At 38.4% G+C, this 22,223-nt stretch overlaps 1 protein-coding gene across 6 annotated transcripts in view; it reads right to left on the bottom strand.

The window, feature by feature from the left end:
- Tbc1d4 (TBC1 domain family member 4) overlaps positions 1-22,223 on the bottom strand; it is a 234,472-nt gene that overhangs the window by 42,496 nt on the left and 169,753 nt on the right. For all 6 annotated transcript variants that reach the window (XM_023709624.1, XM_004626289.2, XM_004626291.2 and 3 more), the window contains 6 exons: positions 19,846-19,978; positions 14,686-14,777; positions 14,327-14,437; positions 11,815-11,934; positions 3,446-3,520; positions 1,854-2,080 (listed from right to left, as the gene is read on the bottom strand). In XM_023709624.1, the coding sequence (XP_023565392.1) occupies positions 1,854-2,080; positions 3,446-3,520; positions 11,815-11,934; positions 14,327-14,437; positions 14,686-14,777; positions 19,846-19,978 (758 nt within the window). The remainder of the gene's footprint in view (positions 1-1,853; positions 2,081-3,445; positions 3,521-11,814; positions 11,935-14,326; positions 14,438-14,685; positions 14,778-19,845; positions 19,979-22,223) is intronic.

The raw sequence follows: 22,223 nt of genomic DNA, 5'->3' as shown, positions 1-22,223 counted from the left end.
TAAGGGATGGATCTTACAAGGAAAAAAGAGAGAAGCATGCAGCTGTCTATGAGTAGACTGCCCAAGTTACACTCTGACTAACTGAATTCCTCATCTACAAAACATCTGTGTTCACCCCTAAATAAATAAATAAATAAATAAATAAATAAATAAATAAAATTCTTAATACATTTAGGACAAAAAGTGTGCAAAAGACACATCAAGGGAAAAAAATAGAAAACACAAATAATTACAGGAAAACAAGTTCCAGAAGGAAAATGGAATTAGAAGCTCGCTGATTTCAACTATTTCAGAGATATAGAGCCTTCTGAATATTGAAGGATGTGTTTGGCTGTTACGTCTCATTCTACCTTTGGCTTCTCCAATCCTAACATCATCTGTGCTCTTTCCTGAAGCCTGTGGAGTTGGATCATTATGGTTTAACTATGGATTAATCCAAAGTGCTAAGTCTCCCTCAAGTTCTTTTTTCCTAATAAGATTCTTTGAATGGCAAATTCTTGCAATGACACAATATCTTTTTATGTAGACAGAAACCATATGGATTTATAGTTTACAAAAACATAGAAGACATAGGGAAAAGCCGAAATATCATGTACCATTTGAAATAACATGTTTTAATTTGAAATAACTGATGTTTTAATTAATGAAACTAATTTTTCCTAGAAAGAAGATTTAGCGCCCTGAATGTATATAACTGAAGTAATCGTTTTAAAAATTATAGTATGCATAAGAACACTTAATCTTCTTCATACATAAATATCTGGAAAATTTATGCTGTTAACTCATTTCATTTTTATACTATAAATATTTTAAATTTTTAAATCATGCAGAAAACAGTAAGAATAAAACTGTACCCTTAGAAACATGCTAGTAAGCAGGGTGATCCTAACATTTAGAAGCTATTTCAAGTTTGAGCCCTGGATGGGCAATTTAGAAAATTTAAAAGGACTAGAAATATACTCAGTACAGATACTCTATGTACTACAACAATAACCAAAAAATGCTAATAAATTTGATAACACTTAACATAATAATTAGCCCTTTTCAGTCAAGTTGTTACTTGAAATTTTGTTTTCTTCTTTTTTCTGCAATGGCCATTCTTAGCTAATCCTGTTTTCTGTATCAAACCCGTAAGTAAAAAAAAAAATTTTTTTTAAAAAGAGAACTGAGATTAACTCTAAGATAGGATTGCAATCTGAACTACACAGTGAGAAACATAACCATTCCTCATGTCCAGGTTAGCCACTTCTACTATTTTTCATCAGATGGCAAATAATTTTATTATATTTTAATTATATAAGATCATTTATAATGCACATAGCCTACAATTATGGTACATAGACTTCTTTTAATTCCATCATCTTATTTTAGACAACCTTTGTAGCAATTTAGCTTTAATTTATTGTATAAAAAAAAATAAGTCAATTTTCTCACATACAAAGGTCTGCACCAGTGATACCTTAACCTTGGTAGGCTGCTATAGACTAACAGGAAATTCGACTGCCTTGTCATTTTCAAACTTGCTGACTGATTTTTTTGTAGCCAATGCTGAGACTGAGAAATATGTGTTGACATTAAGTTTCCAGGAGGGAAAAAAAAAAATGCATACTTTACTTTCTCTATTTTTCTAAGAGAAAAAAGTTTCTATCCAAATAACAAACTCTTCTTTCTGGATGTGCCTTAACCATGTCCCACTTCCCTTGGTCACTGAAGGAAAGCAAATCAATTCCCTTTTCACGATCTCTTAAAAACTCAATGCTAGTGACAGCATGAAACCACAACCCCCCTGACTCCCCGGTGACCAGGTGGGATGATCTGAGAACTCGATCTAGCATCTAGGGATGGAGACTTACCTGCACTGCTCGCTGGAACTCTGCCTCAGCAGAGGGGAACGCACCCCGTGAGCCCTCAAGTCCTGCAGGTTCAGCTTTCTCTTTGAACTTGATGGCGGGTGGCTGAATGTGTGTGCCCGTCTTCGAAACTGCGGGGAGTCGGAATCCTCTTCAGGGAAAGCTTGCCACGCTGAGGACAGCGGGGAGGCCGGTGGTGTCCCGGGTGGAGAATCCCCTGGTGAGTAGTCCTGAAACACAAGCACCAATGAGGTCTTTCTTTCCTCCCTGTGAGGGTCACAGCAGAGCTGCCGAAACTCAGAGGTCAATAGCCACAGGGCATTTCATCCTCCTCCTGAGTCATACAAAACATTTTTTCCCCTTTTAGTCAATCTATGGTGAAGGTTAATCAGTATCACCACAACCCAATGCTTCTGATAAGCAGCTGCAAGGCAGCATCCGTAGTAAAGACAGGCCAGAAAGCGAAAGGGATGATAAGAAAAGCTATTCTTTTCCCTAACACATTGTGGTCAAAGGCAACTACTCTTCTCATTGTTTCCACAGATGAAATGAGAAAGAGATCAAAGAAGGTGGAGTCTGTGTTTACATGTCTCCTAATTTCTGTGATATGTCATTGCACACTTCCTGTGCTGTCAGAACAATGTCACAGTGCCTAAGTGTCCGGGTCTCATGGCAAAGCTCTTAGGAAAACAAAATGAAGTTTGTCAAAGATCTTTCTTCACTCTGGATGACTCTACCCAAGCCCACTTTTGCTGGGGTAAGCGCCTATAAAACACATGAAAAACAGGAAATGAATGGAAAGTCCGCTGTGCTGGAATGCGTGTCCTACTGCATCAACAGCAGAGACCATAAATCTTTCAATTCAGTCAAGTATGCTGTGTACACTTTCCTACACCGACAAGCACCAATGTAAAAAGGTTTAAGCCTGATAAACATGGGTTAGGGACAGTAGCCTCATAGCTAGGCTAATTCCACCAAATCTATCAACAGAAATGTTTAATACAACATTTTAATATTGTCCCATTTAAAAAAAATACTGCATAGGGGCTGGGGAGATAGCCCAGTAGAATAAGCTCAGGATCCTGAGTTCAATCCCCAGTACCACAAAAAAAAAAAAAAAAAAAAAAAAAAACCTGCATAAGCCTCAGGTTACATGTTGCACAATACAGAGAAAAAGAAACTAAACCTACTGCAAGTTATCTAGGACATGGGGCTGTCGTCGCCATTGATATGACAAAAAACTGAGGGAAAATCTAAAATGGGGGAAAACAATAAAGACACCAAAATCACTGTACCGGTGTGACAATCAAGTTTTATATAGATTTGGATCGATGGCTGATCAAATACTGTCCTGTCTACCAGTGGAAACGCCTGCAAGAGCTCAAGTGGCCTATAAGGGATGCGCTCTCTCCTTGCAAAGGGAAAGCTTAGCTGAATAACGCATTAACACCCAGGTTCTTCTCACTAAGATTTTTTTCTTACTAAGATATTATTTTTTAAAGCCAAAAAGGACTAATAAATTAGGCATGCACATTACTGTATCAGTGAGGCGCTTCGCAGTTTGCAGTAAAGAGAAGGGCGCTCTGATTAGGTACCTTCTCCGAAGCAAGGCTGTTGGACCGTTCAAAGCTGTCCACACTTCCAAGCCGGCCTCTCATTCTGCTGGCTCCCTAGTGAAGAGAATAAGGGCGAGCTTTATACAGGGTGCACTTTTATGTTCAAGCTACAGAAGGCACTTCGTGGCTCCTCCACAGCAGTGTCCTCTGGCCTCCGCTCCTCTGTCAGCTGTGAGGACGGCAGGTACCCAGATGACAGTATTCCCCATCTACTGCCATTATCTCTAAGTTGGTTATTAGATAAGATACTCAGATCACGCATTATGATGTTATTTTGGCTACAAAGTTAAACATTATTCATCCATAAAATCAGCAAGAACTCCATTAATTTTGCATCTCGTAAAATAAATACAAATGTGGAGGGTACAGCAAATCAAACCCATGAAGTGATAAAGATAATGGCTTAATGCTTAGCCAGCATAATCTACATTGCAGGATTATAACAGAGGTTGAAAATAAAATAGAAAACTTTCAGAAAAATTATTAATTTTGCTTCATTCATTATTGGTGAATTAGTTCTACTTTTTTAGTTCTGAGGATGAAACCCAGGGCCTCCCCCATGCATGCAGTCTACCACTGAGCTATATCAGCCCTTTGCATTTTTATTTCTGAGATCAGTGTCTTGCTAACTTACCAGGCTAGGTTCAAATTTACAAGCTTTCTGCGGCAGCCTCCTGAGTAGGCAGGATTACAAGTGTGAGCTGCCAACCCCGCCATACATTGAATCCTCTTTCTCTGGTGTAGGTATCAAAAGCAATCAGAGAGGACTGTAAGATCGTCTTGCCTATTCCTCTCATTTTACATAGGAAGTATGACTAAAGAAGGAAAGGACACTAAGGAAAGTTACGAACCACATTATTTCGAAGGTCTTCAGAGCCTAAGTGCAGACTGGGGAGCTCTATATAACTCTAAAACAAAAGTGAAAAAGTTCTAAAAGAAATGACTAAAAGTAAAGATCAGGTTGATATGACAGCGCTAAAGGAAAACACGTACAGCATCTGCACAGTACTCCACAGTTTTAAAGTTTGTCACCAAACATATGTGGCTTTAATGGAGGAAGCAGAAGAGAGTGATTCATTTTAGTTTTTAAAGTAATACGTACACAAAGTTTCAGAAGTCCCCAAAGCTTATAAGGTGACAGGAAGCAACTTCCTCTCTGATACTTTGAAACTCATTGCCCAAAACCAAATCTTGAAATCATTTATATTGATGCTTCCAGAATTCACCTCATACCACTGTTCCCGCAGCTTTCCATTTCAGGCTCTAGCTATTGACTTCTTATTCTAGAGGATGCCATGTTAGCACTCACTGTATTATCCAACTCTACTCCTCACACCCCCTCTCCCTCCCTCCCTCTCTCCCTTTTTCTCTCCTCCCTCAACATACACAGCCACATCAAAAGTTTCACTAAACCAGTGGCTTGTGCTTAGCTTATTACAACTAGATAAATGCCTTTGCAGCTGTTACACATTTACAAGTACTATATCTAAGTACATCTCACCGTTTGTACATTCGTTTCTCACACAGTAGTTAATGACTCCTTCAGCAACCAGGAGTTTATTACAAAACGTTCCAGCAGCTCAGAGTTTGGCCAAATATCACATAATACATCAATTAGAGATTTTGTTCTTTATCTTTGAGCTAATCTTTATGCAGACGTCTGCATTCCTGCCCTAATCTGAACTCACTCTACAGATTTTGCTAGTTCACCGCTCACTCTCAACCTAGAAATTTCTGTGTCCCTGCTCCTATGACTCCCTTTTTGGTTTTTGTACTTTACTTCCTCCTTTTGGTTGAACACATTCTTCAGGTACTTTCTGAGAAAAAGGGAGACTGGGTACTTTAACCTACATTCCTGTAAATGGCACTGTTCTCTGTTTATATTTCATTTCTAGTTTTGCTCAGCACATCATTCTTCTTGGTAATTTCTTTTGTAACATGTCAGCATCAGGCAAGGCTTCTTTGCTTCAGAGGTCAATTGACACTGTGAATCATGATCCGGTGTGTAGGACCAGTTCTCTTTCTGATACAAACTTAAGTTTACTTCTGGGCCCTCTGAAACTTCACAACAATTTTTATTCAGTTGTTCTAATATACACTCTCTGAACCCACTAAGCCTGGAAACTCATATTCACTAACTCTTAAGAAAATTTTTTAAATTATTTCTTTAACACTTTCCTACATGCATTCTCTCTTTTTAGAGCACACACCATTTGGCTTTTGGATTTCCAGACTGATTGTTCAAATTTTTTGCTTTGTTTTTATTTCCAATACTCTGTCACCGTGCTCTATTTTTTTAAATTTATGTATTTATTATTTATTTATTTTAGCTGTAGTTTCCTAGGTTTCTAGTGAATTTCCTTTATCTCCTGCAGAAAGTTTCACGTGTTCTTGTTTTCACCTAACATTTTTATGTGGACAATAGCCTCTTATTTCACAGAAACAGTATTTATTCTTTTCCATACATAATGTAATTAGCCTTATAATAGTTGTAACAGCCATATCACTAATAAAATGAATAGCTGCAGCTGATGTGAATCAATGCTTACCATAAGCTGCGATAAGCATTTTGTCCTCAAAACCCTCTGAGCAATCCACGGTTCCGCCAAAAAAAAACCCTCTGAGGCAGCTATAATTATTGAGCTCAACTTTACAGACAGAAACAGTGAAGTTCGGATAACTAATGCTGTCCAAATTTTCACAGCCACAGAACAGAGGAGCTAGGTGAACACAGAAAGCGTAATTTTAAATGAAGTCTCGAGCTTTTTCTCAATACTGCCTCTTTAAAATAGTTTAAGACAGAATTACAAATAAAACTAGTTAAATTTGTTTAGAACTATGTTAGTTAAGAGAAATTTTCCTAATGTCTTAATAGCTCTTCGACGTTCTTGGAGTTCTTAAATTCTGTGCTATAACTAACATACTTCTAAGAATAAACTAATATATCACTGGGTTAGGGCACGTGGTAAAGAGGAAAACGGTGAACATTATGCTGCTTTCTGGGATTCTTTTTACCTGCTCCTTACACGGCAACATGTCTGGTACCCCAAACAGGCGATGTGCTCAAACCAGAAAGTAGTCAAAGGGGTACTAACCACTTTCATTATCAGCAAAGCAATTGAAATCATACATTTTACTCTGAATCTGTCATTCTTTTTTTTTTTTTTTTTTTAATTTTAGGGTAAGGTCTACAGGTGTTCAGGGTCTCACTACTAGATCGGACTCGTAGTGATCCACCTGTTTACAGCCTCCCAAGTGCTGGGATTACAGGTGTGCGCCGCCACGCCCAGTCTCGATTGCCATCTCAGCACGCCCCAGGGGCGGGGCGGGCACCACAGGCCCAGGGATCAAACCCCTGGCCCCTGTGCCTGCTTGTTGTGTCTGTCATTCTTCCACAAAGAATAAACCTACTTTAAAGTAGACCACTATCATTAATTTACTCATTTCCAGATGTAGACAGTGGATTTTACAGGAAAAAATGTAAAATGAGGGCCTATTTCAAAAGGACTAGTACTTTGTATCACTATTTGGTCTGAAAAACTTCAACTTAAGAAACAACGCCAGGATTTAAGATTTTGTCTTTTACCTTTGAACAGAAAACTTTATCTGTTTTAAACCATGATTTTGTAATTCACGGTGGCGCCTGTTCCCTTTGACCTACTTTGTAGGCAGATGAGCTGAGCTTCCAAGCTTTTTTAAAATGGATCCTACACCTTAGGCAACCATAGCTTGCTAAGCAAAACACTATGATAGATAAAGATGGCCACAATTATGAGCTAAACTCTACGACTGGAATGTGAGTGCACAAAACCACTCTGACATGTGACTTGTCACACAGTTTCGAGCCTTCTTGGCGAGTCTGTTCTGCTGCATATGGCACTAACAAGATCTTGTTAGGTCAGAAAATTTATGACATCTGGCATCACTTCAGGACACAAAAGCTACTGTATTCACCTTGACCAAAATAGACTGGCTGCGTCCTTGCTGGAAGCCATCAGAGCAGTTGCAGGCATGCACAAGAGGCGCTTCAAAGTCGGCTGCTGCTCGCAGGCCGATTGCAAGGCCAAAGTGCAAGCTGGGACGAAAGCCCGCAACACCCCGATGAACCTTCTGCGGGCCTCTAACACTACAGGCTTCAAGCTCACTGCTGGACAGGTCACCGCAGATGGACAGTGTAATGTTTCGCTCACATTCGGGCACTTAATCCTCAGAATGACATGAGGTAAGTTGGTACTGCCATGTGTTTTCTGCAAGTAGGGAAACGATATTGCCCAGGGAAAAAAAAATTGTCCAAGTTCATAAATAGAAAATCTGCTAGCGTCAGATCTTGCTTTCAGTCCCCTGACCGCCTACACTTCATGTTCTTTCTAATAAAATAAAACTCATTAAAATTTTCAATTCTAGCAGATGGTCCCATTGAACACTGGCTCCCAGTTTATGGTATTAGAATTATACCTAGAGGGGCCAGGAATAGTTCAATGGCACAAGCACATGCCTGACGCTTAAGGTCCTGAGTGCAATTCCCAGTACCAAAAAAAAAAAAAAAAAAGGAAAAAGAAAGAATTAGAGTAGTAGCTCTAGAATTCCAGCATCACCCAAAAGACTTACTGAAACCCAGACTTCTAGACCTCAACTATAAAATTCCATATAAGCAGGCCAGGAATTATATGCCTATCATGTCCAGATAATACTGACAATGCCTGTGTATGACATACTTTAAGAGCAAATAGCCATCCTGGAGCAGGGCAATCACAAAGGAATATGAACTGAAAGCAGGAACTCAGATATTTGTACCCCGATTCATGACAATTATTCCCCACAGCCAAAAGTGGAAGCATCCCAAGTATCCTCCGACAGATGGCTAGATAAACAAAATGTGCTTGGTATGTGCATACCGAGAATGCTATTTGGCATTTGGAGTAAAATTCTGAGACATGCTACAACCTTGAAGACATTATGCTAAGTGAAGTAAACTGGTCCCAAAGGTCAACTATTGTGTGATTCTACTTACAATGAAATTCCCAAAGGGGTCAAATTTATAAACACAGAAGAGAGAACAAATAGCAGTTGCTAGGAACTAGGGGTGTGGGATGAAGAACAGGGAGATTTAGTGTCACATGTAAGCAGCTGCAGTTTGGGACGATAAAAAACCACTCTGAAGATGTTCACCGTCAAACAAGGATATGAGCATAGTTACTGCCACTGAACTATACCTTTAAAAAATTAAAATGAAAACGTTCACGTTAGTGCACATATGTACTTTACCAAAATAAAAAAGAACATAGAGGTCTGCACGTGCAGCTCCACGGGGGAGCACCTGGCTAGTATGCACAAGGCCCGAGGTTCAGACCCCACCACTGCCAATCCATTAGGCAATCGATACGTTCACAGTCTTCATTGTCTTTTTCTTCAGATCTACCCTCTGAATCCTCTCTGAAGGCTGGCCTGCATTTCACAAAGGACGTGTGCAGAGATGAACTGTTTTACTAGCTTGAATGTTACAGCCAGTGGTCCACACAGCCTTTTTTTTTTTTAATAGTTAAAAAATACTCTCCACTTGTGAGAAGACAAGATATCACTCCTCTATACCCAAACATGAATGTCTTTGACAATACACATCATAAATTTATACCCTGTGACTTTTAGCTTTTATAATAAAGACCTTCCCTATCTTTCAGACCCTACAATAACTTTTTTTTTAATTCTAGGCTCTTACAAAGATTTTTTGAAGACCTGATTTTGTACCTTCTAAATATATTTATATAATGACAAGATAATTTTTAAACAATTTATGTGATTTCTACAAGGCTGTTTGAAACAGGGAAGCACTTTGTTTCAGAGAATCAGAGCCAGTTATTTTAATGAACTCGCTTTACGTCCACTCATGAAAGGTAAAGCTGAATGATAACCAGGTGTGGACCAGAGTTTTAACTTAATTGGCTTGGGGACCCGAAACCAGAGGAAAAGTGGAACACGCCTCCAGGGGTATTTGGTTGGCCAGGGAAGCGCAGCCTGGGGTCCTGAGTCTGGACACCCCTCAGCTTCCTCCCCCACGCTGTTCCCGCTCTGCTCCCAGCGACCACGAACTAAGCAGCTCTGCTGCCCTGGAGCCTCCAACCATGAAGTCCATCTCCTGAGCTTATGAGCTAAATGCAACCACTCCTCCTTTACACTGCACGTGTGGGGCATTCTATCTCAGCAACAGAAGAGCTAAGCAATACATCAGGCATTCTGGTGTACAACAGTGTTCCTGAATGATTTCTTAGGAATGGACCTTAGTTCATTTTTGAATTTTAAAAGGAAACAAGCAAAGAGAAAGGAAAGGCAGGAGAAGAGGAGTGAGTGATATAAAATTATAAATTTTGAAGGGAAAGACATAAAAATTTTATGAACAGAACATACTTGTGATAGACCTCCAAAGTGTTCTTTTCTGAATTCACTGTGGAGTTTTGGGGAGTTTCTGTTGTTGCTTGTTGGAAGGGTGGTCCTGGATAATGAACTCAGGACTTTGTGCTTGTCAAGCAGGCGCTATGCCACTAAGCCACATTCCCTGCTCTATTCTTTTAGGAGAGTCTGTTTTCTGCTGATACAATAATGACCTTCACAGATGAACATAACCGCTGCCGGGTTTTTGTTAAAATTAGATGAGTTTTCATCATTAAGAGAAATACTTGTGAAAGTATTTTGAATGCTAGCAAAGAAATAAAACTAAGAGCAATAGAACACCAAGTCCGTAATGCTCAACTGAACAAACAGAAAAACCCAATCTCTATTCAACTATTTGAATAAATATGTTCTCATAATTTTTTTAATGCCCAGCAGCCCTAAATGCATTCTTTGAGTTCAGTGGCACAGCACCTTCCTGGCAAGTACAAGGTCCTGAATTCAATTCCTGGCACAAAATAAATAAAATACATATATACGTTCATGCATACATACATTCTTCAAGCCAACAAACATTTGCAAATTGAGTTAAATGGTTTCAGAGCCTCTGTCAAGCTCTAGGAATTTCTATCACCTCTTCAAGCGAATTTAAAGCTCACTGAAAAATATTATAGATTAAACGTGAAATTTTCTTTCTATACTAACAAGGTCAGCAAAGTTTTTTAAAAAGTCATCCTTTGAAATTACTCAGTTTAGGGCTCAGTAGAATAAGTGCTTTCCTGGCAATCACAAGGGCCTGAGTTCAATCCCCAGTTCCGCAAAAAAAAAAAAAAGAAATTACTCAGTTTAAATACCTACTATCCAACCAGACTGGCTACCCATATACACGTGAAATGCACTTTCTACAGAAAACGCAATTGTTGACAGGACAATGGTGGCATTTCCGACCCACTCACAGTCTGAAGTATAACGTGAACAAGAATAACGAAGGATCATCACCGTAGATGGGCTTTGTAAAGTGAGTACGACAAGAAAGTTCACAAAAAAATCATTTTGTTTTGCTTTTTTTTCTGAAAATAATCTCTCATACAAAGTTAACAATACAGGTTTTCCAAAAGTATTTATGAAAAATGTGAATGAGGAAAATAACGTTCCAACAGAGTGAAATATTTTACTGTACATCTTTTATTATCAAGGACTTCCGTCAATGTAGAATCATATAATGATTAAAATATACAGTGACTATTCAAATAAAAATTTATAAGAACTTATTACAATAAAAAACACAATGTCATTTATCTCCCCTCAAAACACTCCATCTGGCTTTGAGCACATATAGTCTATCGTTCTTGCCACTTCCTGAAACAATTCTGGAAGTCTTCCTTTGGGACAGTCGTTTTTATGGATGCTACAATGTCCTGTATTCATCTGAAAGGTTTATGACAATTTCTGTCAAATCAAAGCATTATGCTGCATCGTTTATCTTATACACCAGACCCAGCACCATACAACTTCAGGCTCTTCTCCAAAGTATACATAACTATAAAAAGTACACATTTTGAATTGATTCAGCACATTGAGGTAACTATGATAGTATAACTAAAGACACTTAGGAAAGGAATTCCAGAACTGCTTTAGAAAGCGACAAGAATATGGGATATATGTGTATTCAAGGTGAGGGGAAATATTCTGATAAGGATTAATGGCAATGTGATTCGTCCTGTAATAAACTTTCTTATAAAATGTAACTTTCCTGTATTTCTCTAATTTCATATATCAGAGAAAATAAATAAATTTAGAGAAGGAATCTTATTGTGAGATTATCTTTAAATATTAACTAAATTAAAGTTACCTTAGGAGGTCTTTTTAAAAAATGGAAATCTTCAGTGATGCAGCTGAGAACGAAGCAAAGCAATAAGAAAACAGAAACAAGTTTACCTTAAAAATTCTCATTTCAATCTTACCCTTGAGAAGATATTTTCCAGAGAGCTAGTCAAGGATCTCTTTGCTTTATTTTTCAGAATGTCAAGTTTGAACCTTCCACTGCTTGTAGCATTTTCTGGGACTGTACTATTTGAAATAGTCTAGAGAAAGAAAAGTAGAGTAAAATTAGTTTTGACAAATTGAAAGTTAAATGAGGCTTAAGGATAAACCACCAAAACAAAAATTCTTCAGTAGTTCTATTAAGATGTAATAACTTAGGTTCCACTCCATGAACACAAACATTATAATGTTTAATGCTTAATAAAAAAAACAGAAATAATTTATTTTCCTTTCACTTTTTTTTTTTTTTAAATGTATTTGGTACACGATCTCACTACACAGCTCCGACTCATACTGATCCTCTTGTTCTCAGCCTCCCCAACACTGGGATTACAGGCATGCGCCACCACCATGCCCAGACTGGGTCCTTGGCTCAGTGTGCCCATGGGAGGGGCCAGCGCAGCATGCTGTACCAGGGATTGAACCCCAGTGCGTGTGGCTTGCCTAACAGGAGCTTAGGTCTCTGGGCTATCTTGCCGGCTCTTGTTTTCACTAAAATATTCCTACTTTAATGAAAACTAAACTTGAGATGTCAATTTTTCCCTCTTTAGTTATTAACAGCCACCACCCCTTTCCAAGAAATACGGTTTATATGTAAATTACAAAAAAAGAAGAAAGCTCCAAAAAGCAAAGCATTTTGCACAAAACAATGTGACTCTAGTAATGCCTCTGTCATAATTCCATTTTCATTTTGTTCTGTCTTGTTCTTGTTGAGACAGATCTCCCTACAGAGTTTAGGCTGGCCTTAAACACATGACGATCCTCCGGCCTCGGCCTCACAAGTGCTGGGTTTACAGGCAGACACCACCATGCCCAGCTCACAATTCCATTTTCATTCATAAAGTGATTTATTCTCTAGTTTAATAAGTACTCACTCTCAGTCACAGTAGGGTCTGTGACGTGTCCTATATATTAGGTTCTCTTTATCCCACTGTAGCACGCAGCTTCAATGTGTTAGAAATCTTTCAAGAGAGAAGCCTTATGATTTGCTAGGAGGAGGAAGCAATGGCACAGACCATATGTATATCTTGAAAAGGTAAATGTGAAGATCAGCCATAGCTCTCAGTGGTAGGAAGAAAGGATACAGGATGCAGAGAGGCAAGAGCAGAGTCTGCATCCTATATCCTTTCTTCCTACCACAAACACTTGCCCAGAACTGCAGCAGTTGTTACCAAAATTGGGTTAAGTAGCTGAACTCAATGGAAGTAATGGAAGCCAACAGGAGGACTGCAGTGGATGGGAAATCCTGAATGTCATATGTGTCAGGTAAATCTGTATTTCCAAGGAGGGAAGCATCCCTGTCAAAATTATGCTTTAGGAAAATGTATCTCAAGCGAGTGGTCCAAAATACCTAATGATCAGAGAAATCAAGAGTTTGAAAGAACAAGTCAGATGCATGGCTTTTGCATGGTCCAAACAAGAGGCAATAAAGGCCCACACCAGTGCCCACTCTGACAGGTCATTCAAGAAGTTATAAACACAGGACATATGGTAGTGTGAAGACCTAAATGGAATTAATATTTGGAAGGAGTTAACGTACTAAGATCTCCTTCAGTGCTGGTGCTGCGGTCTTGGTATAACTGTGCAGCTGAGAATAAACCCTAGATGACGCGCAGACACGCTACGGGAGGACACACACTCTGTCTTCACCTCCTGGGCTCCTAAGCTTTCAATTTCACATTAATTTGAAAAAAAAGAACAACACACTAACACAACTAAAAATGCATGCTCTATAAGAAGTAAAGCCATGGTGTTGTGTTGAGCTGTAGGGGACTCAGGTCAACAATTTCTGACATTGCCAGTCAAGCGGAAGACCCAATACTACTGTGGGCTACTGGACTCTTTTAGAATATTTTGCTGAGTTAACACACCTATAATACGCAAATGATGGAACTAAACAAAAAAAGGGGATACAGATGAATGTCCATTTTGTATCTGTGTATTTGAAATGGTTAGGATAGATATATAGTTATATTCTCTTAATGAATAGAGAGATTTGTTGTAATCGTGTTTGTAAACAGGATATCATGTCTGCATCTTGTACAGCAAATAACCACTAGGAAGAGAGTATGCAATATGTTAATTATTGAAACTGTCTTACCAATTTGATTTAAAGCTGTCTCATTGCTATTTGTTTCTCAATAAAATTATGGGGAAAAAAATGCATGCTCACTCTACATCCTGAACACATGATTGCTTGTTTGAAACAAAACCATAAATTCATTCATATTTTACAATTATCATTATTTTATCAATGGGCCAGTGCCTGCCACACTTTCCTGTAAAGCTCCTAAAGTGCTGGGCTGGGAGCAGAGGGAGCCTGACAGGATATCAGCCCAGAAGGAAAGAGATGGCTTTCGTATTTCCCATGACATTGCACTCAGATACATGAAAACAACCAAAAAGTAGGTCAGGGAGAAGCTCTCCTCTCACCGACGGGCCTTCCCCGAGGTGCACGTGTGTCTTCTGCTTGGCCTCGCACAGCTGCCTCAGGTGCAGAATCACAAGTTCATTTTCCTCCTGGTCACTGACCGGCTTCATTTTCTGTTGAACAGACAAACCCAAGAGCGCACTATGGCAACCCAGCTCCTCTCGCTGTATTCTCACTTAGCTTTCTCTGTCTGGCGGGAAGACACAAACGTAACCACGGCTTTCCAGTTCACTCATAAGAGTCCCAGACGATATGTACCTGTAACTTCACACAGAGGAATAAAAAAAGGCATTCACAGCCAAGGGATTCATTCAACTGTCATTCTTTATGCTTTACTTATGAGAACTACACATAAGGGTACCTGAACTCGTTCGAAGATGTCGGCTTGCTCATTGTCAGTCAGGGACGAGAGGTGCCTCTGGATGACCAGCTTGGCTCTCGGCGGGTAGAGACCTACGAACAGGACAGGGGAGCATAAGGCAGACTGCACGCCGTCCTCAGCGCACCTCACCTGCTGCAGCAGGCTCCTGAACGCTAACGTTTTCCAAGACATGTGCTCCTGCCCATAACGAAGCCCAGAGCAGGACAGAGAGATGACGAAAACCTAAAGAGAAACCTGCCACCAGATCAACAGCCCCCCTGAGCATGCACGGAGTTAAAAGCACTAACAGAAAACTTCTAAATGGCATCAGGCACAACCAACATATGACTTGGCATCCCAACAAGCAAAGCCACCGCCAAACCTCACAGGTGAATTAACATTACCCTAGGGCCTGGCCCAGAAATAAAAGCCAAGACAGCCAAGTTTACACCTTGATGCCTAAATAAGATGAGGCTGATAAATTAGAGGGCAGGACTACGAGTGAGAAAGTGACCTTTTACCCTCTTGGCTCTTGTACGGTGGGAATAAATGTATGATATCAGTACTAAAGGCACTGTTAGTACTACTGTTTTACCAATAAATTGCTTGCTTCTTCATAGTAATTTGTAATTCCTTTATATTACGCTTTATTTGTATTAAGTGGAAGGGGTTTCCATGAAAACATTTCTGATTTTAATTTTTTAAAGAGAAAGATTAATATAGACATAAAATAATTAAAGTGACCTTCCACTTTTTGGAATAGATTTTCAATGCACAGTGAAATGCAACTTATAACATTGCTACTGAACTTTAGTTATAAAAAGAGGGTTTCTAGCTATATTTAATAAATCGCAGCAGTGAAGGCTACAGATGTCTCTTGCATGTACAAAGACTTGAGTTTCATTCCTAGAACCACAAAAACAAAATGAAATTTAAAAACCCTAATAGATGAACTGGCATTTTCAAGTCATTTGTTATGACAAATCTGTGTTTCACAACTGCAGTGAAATACCTAAATTATATGGTTTTAAGTCATAATTCTAGTATTTTCCATGTATTCATTAGTTCTATTTAGAAAGTGTAAAGTAACTAAAACTATTTCTGATTTACTTTGCTAAGTTGTATTATATAACTAACAAATAATACCATAACACATAAGCATATTGCTCAGTCTATTTCAAGAATATATGTAGCAACAGCTAACTGAAAGTAATGTGTCCATATTTAGCTACTTTTTAAAATTAAAGTATAATCTAGAGCTCTACAGACAGCATGGACAAGATTCACTTAAACTAACCATTATTTTATTTTATATTTTAAAGACAGAAAAAGCAAAAAAGAGGTAAGAACAGGCTAATAGGACAGTAATAATACATTGTATATTGTTATCTTCATAGCAGTTATTTAAAATACAAGAAATAGGCATGAGGGCTGGCCAGATAGCTCAGTGGATTAAAGCACCTGCTTAGGCAGACGCAGGGGCCAGAGATTCGATCCCTAGCCTGCTGTGCCGGCCCAGCCACCGGGGCATGCTGAGACCATGAATGAGACTGGGCATGGTGGTGCTTAGGAGGCTAAAAAACTGGAAGGATCACTAGGAGTCTGATCTGTGTAATGAGATCCTGTAGACCCTGCACTAAATACATTAAAAAAAAAAAATCAAACCAAGATATAGGCAAGAAATATTGTCCAAACAACATTAGCATAAATTTTTCTTTGCAACAAGCAAAAAGTAACAAGCTATAAAACTATATTAAATAGCTTGTATTTGTGTATATATATGTATGTATGTATGTATTTTCTTTTCCCTTTGTTCTTCCCCTTTTTCCCCCACTACAGTTTCTCTTTTCTTTTGAATAGTTTCTTTCCCAATATTGGATCTTATTTACCTGTTCAGCTTTTCACACTAGTGAGATAATATGTTTATACATGTGGATCTGATTTATTTCACTTATGTGTACAGTCTCAAGTTGCATCTATTTACTTACAAAAGGCTCAAGTTTATCTTTCTTTATGGGTGAGTAGTATTCCATTATATTAAAAAATCAAGACCCTCAAATTCAAAGACCCAATCCAAGAATGGGCATTAGAGATGAGCATACACTTCTCAGACCAAAAAAAAATACTAACAGCAAATAAATACACAAAAAAAAAATGGTGAACATCATTGGTCATCCAAGAAATACAAAGCAAAACAAGAGATTCTGCATCACCTCAGAAATACTGGCTACCGCCAAGGAACTGACCAATAACAAATGCTGGAGGGGTGGTGGGGTAGAGGAACTCTTCTCAACTGTGGGTAAGTGGCACAGACTGGTATAACCACTGTGGAAATCAGGGTGGAGATTTCTCAAAACACTACAATTAGAGGCCCCATTTGACCCAGCTATTCCGCTGCTGGGTATCTGTCCAGAAGAATTTAAAACATCGTACCACAGTGGTAAGTGTGCGCCCGTGTTTATAGCAGCACAGCTTGTCATAGCTGAATCCTGGAAACAACCCAAATACCCATCAACTGAGGAATAGATTAAAAAAAGATGTGGTTATTTTATATAATGGAGTACTCCCTGTTTTAAAAGAAGCAGAATTGACCTACTATAACCTCAATATTGCTGCCCCTGTTTCATATGGAATTTAGACACAGCACGTATTTCTAAGAACAGGGCATCAAAACCTCTCAACTCTACCTTTGTGCAGCACACAGCAAAGCTGTGAAAATCCCTGCACTCCGCACACTCACATACAGAAGACTAAAATGCATATTGATGGCAAGGCATTCCTCACAATCTTAGCCTAGTACTTACTACAAAGGGCTACTCAAAAGGTTCGCAGACAACATCCCTGGATATTAATTCACACCCCTAGATGACAAGGACAGATGATAGGAGGTTCGCACACACTGTGGAGACCAGGGCGGGGCAATAACAAATTGGACCCTGAAACCAAAAGTCACCAGGGAGCTAGTGAAGAGCAAATGAAGTGTTTCTTTTGGACAATAAAATTTTATCAGTTAATCTCCTGCTCTGATGATTTCTGCTCTGCTATACATAATATGTTATAAAGGGAGGAATACTTAGAAAAACGTTGCAAGTGCTCTATAACTCTACAAGGTCAAAGATTTTTTGTTTTTTTAATGTATTGGTACAAGTTCTCGCTATGCAGCTCAGACTCATATTACAAATACATATATACATGTATAACATATATAGTATATACATATATATTACGTACTCATTTTACATATATATTTAGTACATGTTATTTAGCAAATAATTTCTTTACTCAACAATATAATTTTAAGGTATATCCACTTTGGCATACAGTTCCAATTCATTCTCATCAGCTGCTATATGACTATATTTCACTTACAATGCCGAGGACCTTTCAGTTGTTTCCCAATTATTTGCAACTATTTCCATTACTTGCAAATAATGCAACATAAAAATGTCGCTTTTTACACACATACGTGAAGTTTTTCTGATCAAGACATGGAACTTTTGGTTGACACAGCATGTACAATTTTAGGTTAATTAATTCACAATAATTCTCCCCCCCACCCCAGGAAAGGCTAGTTCTTAAATATTATGTAAATATACCAATATCCCCAAAATTTCACTAGTAGTTGATCTCATGAGTATCTTATTGTTCCAGATGAGAACAAGTAAGATTCATAACTTCTCATTTTCATTACTGGACTATTTAATTTCCTTTTCTGAGAATGCTTTTAATATGACTTGTACAACTGCCAACTGAATAATATCTTTTCCTTACAAATTAAGGTTTTTGTAAATTGTGGATATTAATCTGCTATCTCATTTGGTGCTTACTACTTCTCCCATCTAAGCAGGGATTGATATGTAGATACATCATATTTTTCAGTAAGTCAACTCTCTGAGTCATATTTTAAATCTTTAATTTTTTGTAGCTTACTAAAGCCTTCCTTTCTTAAGAAATATGACTATTCTTTTTTTTTTTTTCCTTTAATGATTTTTACACAGAAATTTGTGGTCTACCTATGGTGCCTTTTAAGTTGGATAAATGGAAGGGATCCTTTCCCCTTTGGATACCTCCTGCCCAGCACCATCTCCTTGGTCATTCAGCTCCCCAAACTTGACATAAATTTACAAGGCTCCATTGAGTGTACACAAAACAATATAGTTTTTCCACTGTATGTCTTTCAAAAACAATCTGCATTCTATAAAATAATGGTGATGAGTTTTAAATCTGAGTATTATATCAAAGTAGCTTTGGATCACACAGTTGTGTGGATAACACTGCTGCCCATCACTGCTGTTGCCACTGGCTCTGATTCCACGATCCACACAACTGAAATCACAGCTTGAGTTTGTGGTAAGTAGAGGTACCTCCCTCTTCTGCTCTGGAGGCTGTACTCTTTCCATCTGTTATGCTGAATTAAATTTCTTTGCTCCCAGTGCCTGCCTTCTACTCTGGATTGAAAGCTTTCTAGAGGCCCAGGCCATATGTCAAACATTTCTGTATCCCAGTAACCAGCGCACTGCCTGGTCCATAGTGGCCATAGCAGACACTTAACTTACTTTTATTAAATTCTGTCTCCTTTTGTGCAAGTTTTCAACATTTTTTGTCAGGACAGATAATGAAGGGAAAGGAAAGCTGAACCATGGGTCACCTCTCCTTTGTGCCCTTTCTTCTCCCTGGAATACATTTTTTTTAAAACCTGCTTCATGCCATCACCTCCACAATCTGTCCTTCACAGATGCCCCTCAAAGGCCAAGCAAGTTTCACTACAGTGCTACACTTCTAGAGGCAAAGAGTAAGCATACATCACCAAGTGAGCGGAAACAAAAAGAACTAAACAGACTGTATTGGCTTGGCCTCCCTTCATTTGTCCAACAAATATTTGCTCAGTTCCCACTGCGCACACAGCAGGGAGTTAAGAACTGTGGGAAATACAAGTCCCTTCCTGAAGGGCATTCATAAGGGAAAAAGGAGGGCAAAAGAGCGGGAAAGTCAAGCGCCTAGCAGAGGCTGACAGCCCACTCAAGTCTCCTTGGCCATGAAAAATGATTCTCTGAGCTCGTTTCCTACAGAAACAAAGAACTATTCAGTGACAGTAGGGACTCTCTCATTTCCCAAAGGCCAAAGCGAACTCCTCTCTGGCAAGGCCAAGTCATAGCGTACCTTCAATCCTTTCACAGAGCTTGTGCAGAGAGTGCATAGGGCAGGCCTCACACAGCTTGATCTGGGTCTTGGCACTCTGCAGCGCGGCAGCCGTGCTGAAAGCTTGCTTCAGAGTCAGCATGACCTCATCGACCTACAGGAAGGAACAAAACCCATCTCTACAAGTTGGCTTTCATGGGAACACTAAGACCCAACAGCAATGTGAGCTTTTGTGGATGCTGACTAAACAATAATAAAATTCTGATGGCTACAGAGCTGCCAGAGAGCAAATATTAAGTCTTGACGTTAGACCTCTCATCTGTATTATTGAAAGCTGGATGAAATAAGACCATTTCAATGTGCATAATGTAATACTCGTCTGTTACGAGAATGCTACTTTCAAATCCCATGGAGCACTGTATTATCACAGACACTTTAATTATTAGATCAGGTTTTTGTTTAATTAAATGGCTTATCAGATAAAATCTTCTTTGGAAGTTCTGTCAGCTATATACAGTATAAAGACACTTTTACTTGTGTTAATAAGTACCCTTCTTACACTAATCTTATGAGTCATTTTTGTGTAAAGCCAAACAAGGCATGTGTTCAGGTGGCATTTGGGAGGAAAAGACTTCAACTTAATCAGTGGAAAACGACTATGAACTTAGCTACTCTTATTGCTACAGCTTCAGATTTATTATGATTTCGATTCTGATCTCTGGCACTAGAAAGTGACCTCACAGTGTCTGACAGCGGAGCCTCAGCACAGGCCAAAAGCTAGGAAACCACCAGCTGGTTTCTTCTTGCACTGCCACCGATGGGGTCAAGAAATCTCAATGCAACCTGCTAATTTCATGGATGATTTTTTGAAACCAACTAACAACTCAGCCTCAGTCACTGTGAAACCACCCCCGACTCCTGTGAAAGTCACCAGCCTAAGAAGTGATTTTTCCCACACGCTGTAGAACTTAGTTCAAATTCTAAAACCTGTAAGGCACAGCTATTGAATCCAAGCTTGGCAAATCATTTCTGCTCTTTCCCCCCATATCCTTGTTTAGGAGCAAGTTACTTAAAGAACTTAATTTCTCCATTGGAATACATGAGCAAACTGGGATAAAAAGAAACTTTATCCATTTAATACTACTGAAAGCAATGAGCAAATACTAAGCAGTTAACTTCTATTGTCATATTTTATTGTATAAGAATCCTTAAAGAGACTTAAGAATAATTTGATAGCACTGCATAAATCAAAATAAATTATTCCATTTTATACTATAATTTAAAATAAAAACTTAATTCTTACAAGTAAAAGCTCAGCATGTTTAATGACTAATTTTTATTTCATTTGCTTTGCTCAGTTTTAAAGGCAATTTAATTATTTATGCAAACATTCATTTTGTATTTTCTTGTTTTCTATTTATTTAAAACACTAGTAAGTAATATAAATAGTTCTCATAGAGATTATTAGTTATGTAATAATTCTGCATCGTAAAAGACCTCTTGGAAATGCTGAGTATTTATGCTATCTTTATTTCTAAAAAAAAACACGAGACTACTTCAGTGTGATCTGAAATATAGTGCAATGTCACCTGATCAAAAATACTGCTTAAAAGTTATTTGACTAATAAAATGTTAAATGTTTTATTTTCAAAATCCGTCACATTTTCCAGATGGCCTATAAAGTCAATCATGAGATCTGTGTGCCTAAAAGTTCAAATCAGTTCACCATGATTACAACAAAAAAAAAAAAAAATCATAGGTCATATCAAAAGGTTAAATGCAAAGTTATGACAAAGATTAATCAACTATATGTAAACAAAAACAAAGTATTCTTGGCATTTCCATCCAGCAAATTACAGTTCCAGCGAAAAGCACTGAGTCTGGACAAAGAAAATTTATGTATGGGGGGCCGGGGAGATGGCGCAGTAGAATAAGCGCTTCCCTGGCAAGCACAAGGGTCTGAGTTCAATCCCCGGTTCCGCCAAAAAAAAAAAAGAAAAAGAAAATTTATGTATGATACTAAGGAAAAACCTACGATAAATATAATGTTCCTAAGTATTATATGCCAAACGGGAGTATATTTCATTTTAGAATAAGTCTAAGAATCATACAATGTGTCAAGACTTAACAATTCAAATTACCTAATAAAGTATGAAACCAATCCTACTTTAACAGTTGTTACCAATTGTGGTTGGTCTGTTTGAGTTCTGTATCTGTTAGATTTTAAGCCCATTTACTACATGCTACACTGTGTGTAAGTTTTCACATGCTTGTTCATATGGCGAAGTCACATCTCAGGCTTCTTGTTTGGGGGTTAAGTGATGCCAATTATTTGTGTCATGCTTCAGACAAAATAACTCATCAATTATTGCTTCTCCCTCGTGTATCTGCAACTTCTC

Source organism: Octodon degus, unplaced genomic scaffold (genome assembly GCF_000260255.1).
Source record: "Octodon degus isolate 3935 unplaced genomic scaffold, OctDeg1.0 scaffold00013, whole genome shotgun sequence".
NCBI lineage: Eukaryota > Metazoa > Chordata > Mammalia > Rodentia > Octodontidae > Octodon > Octodon degus.
This window is presented reverse-complemented; position numbering and strand designations above follow the sequence as displayed.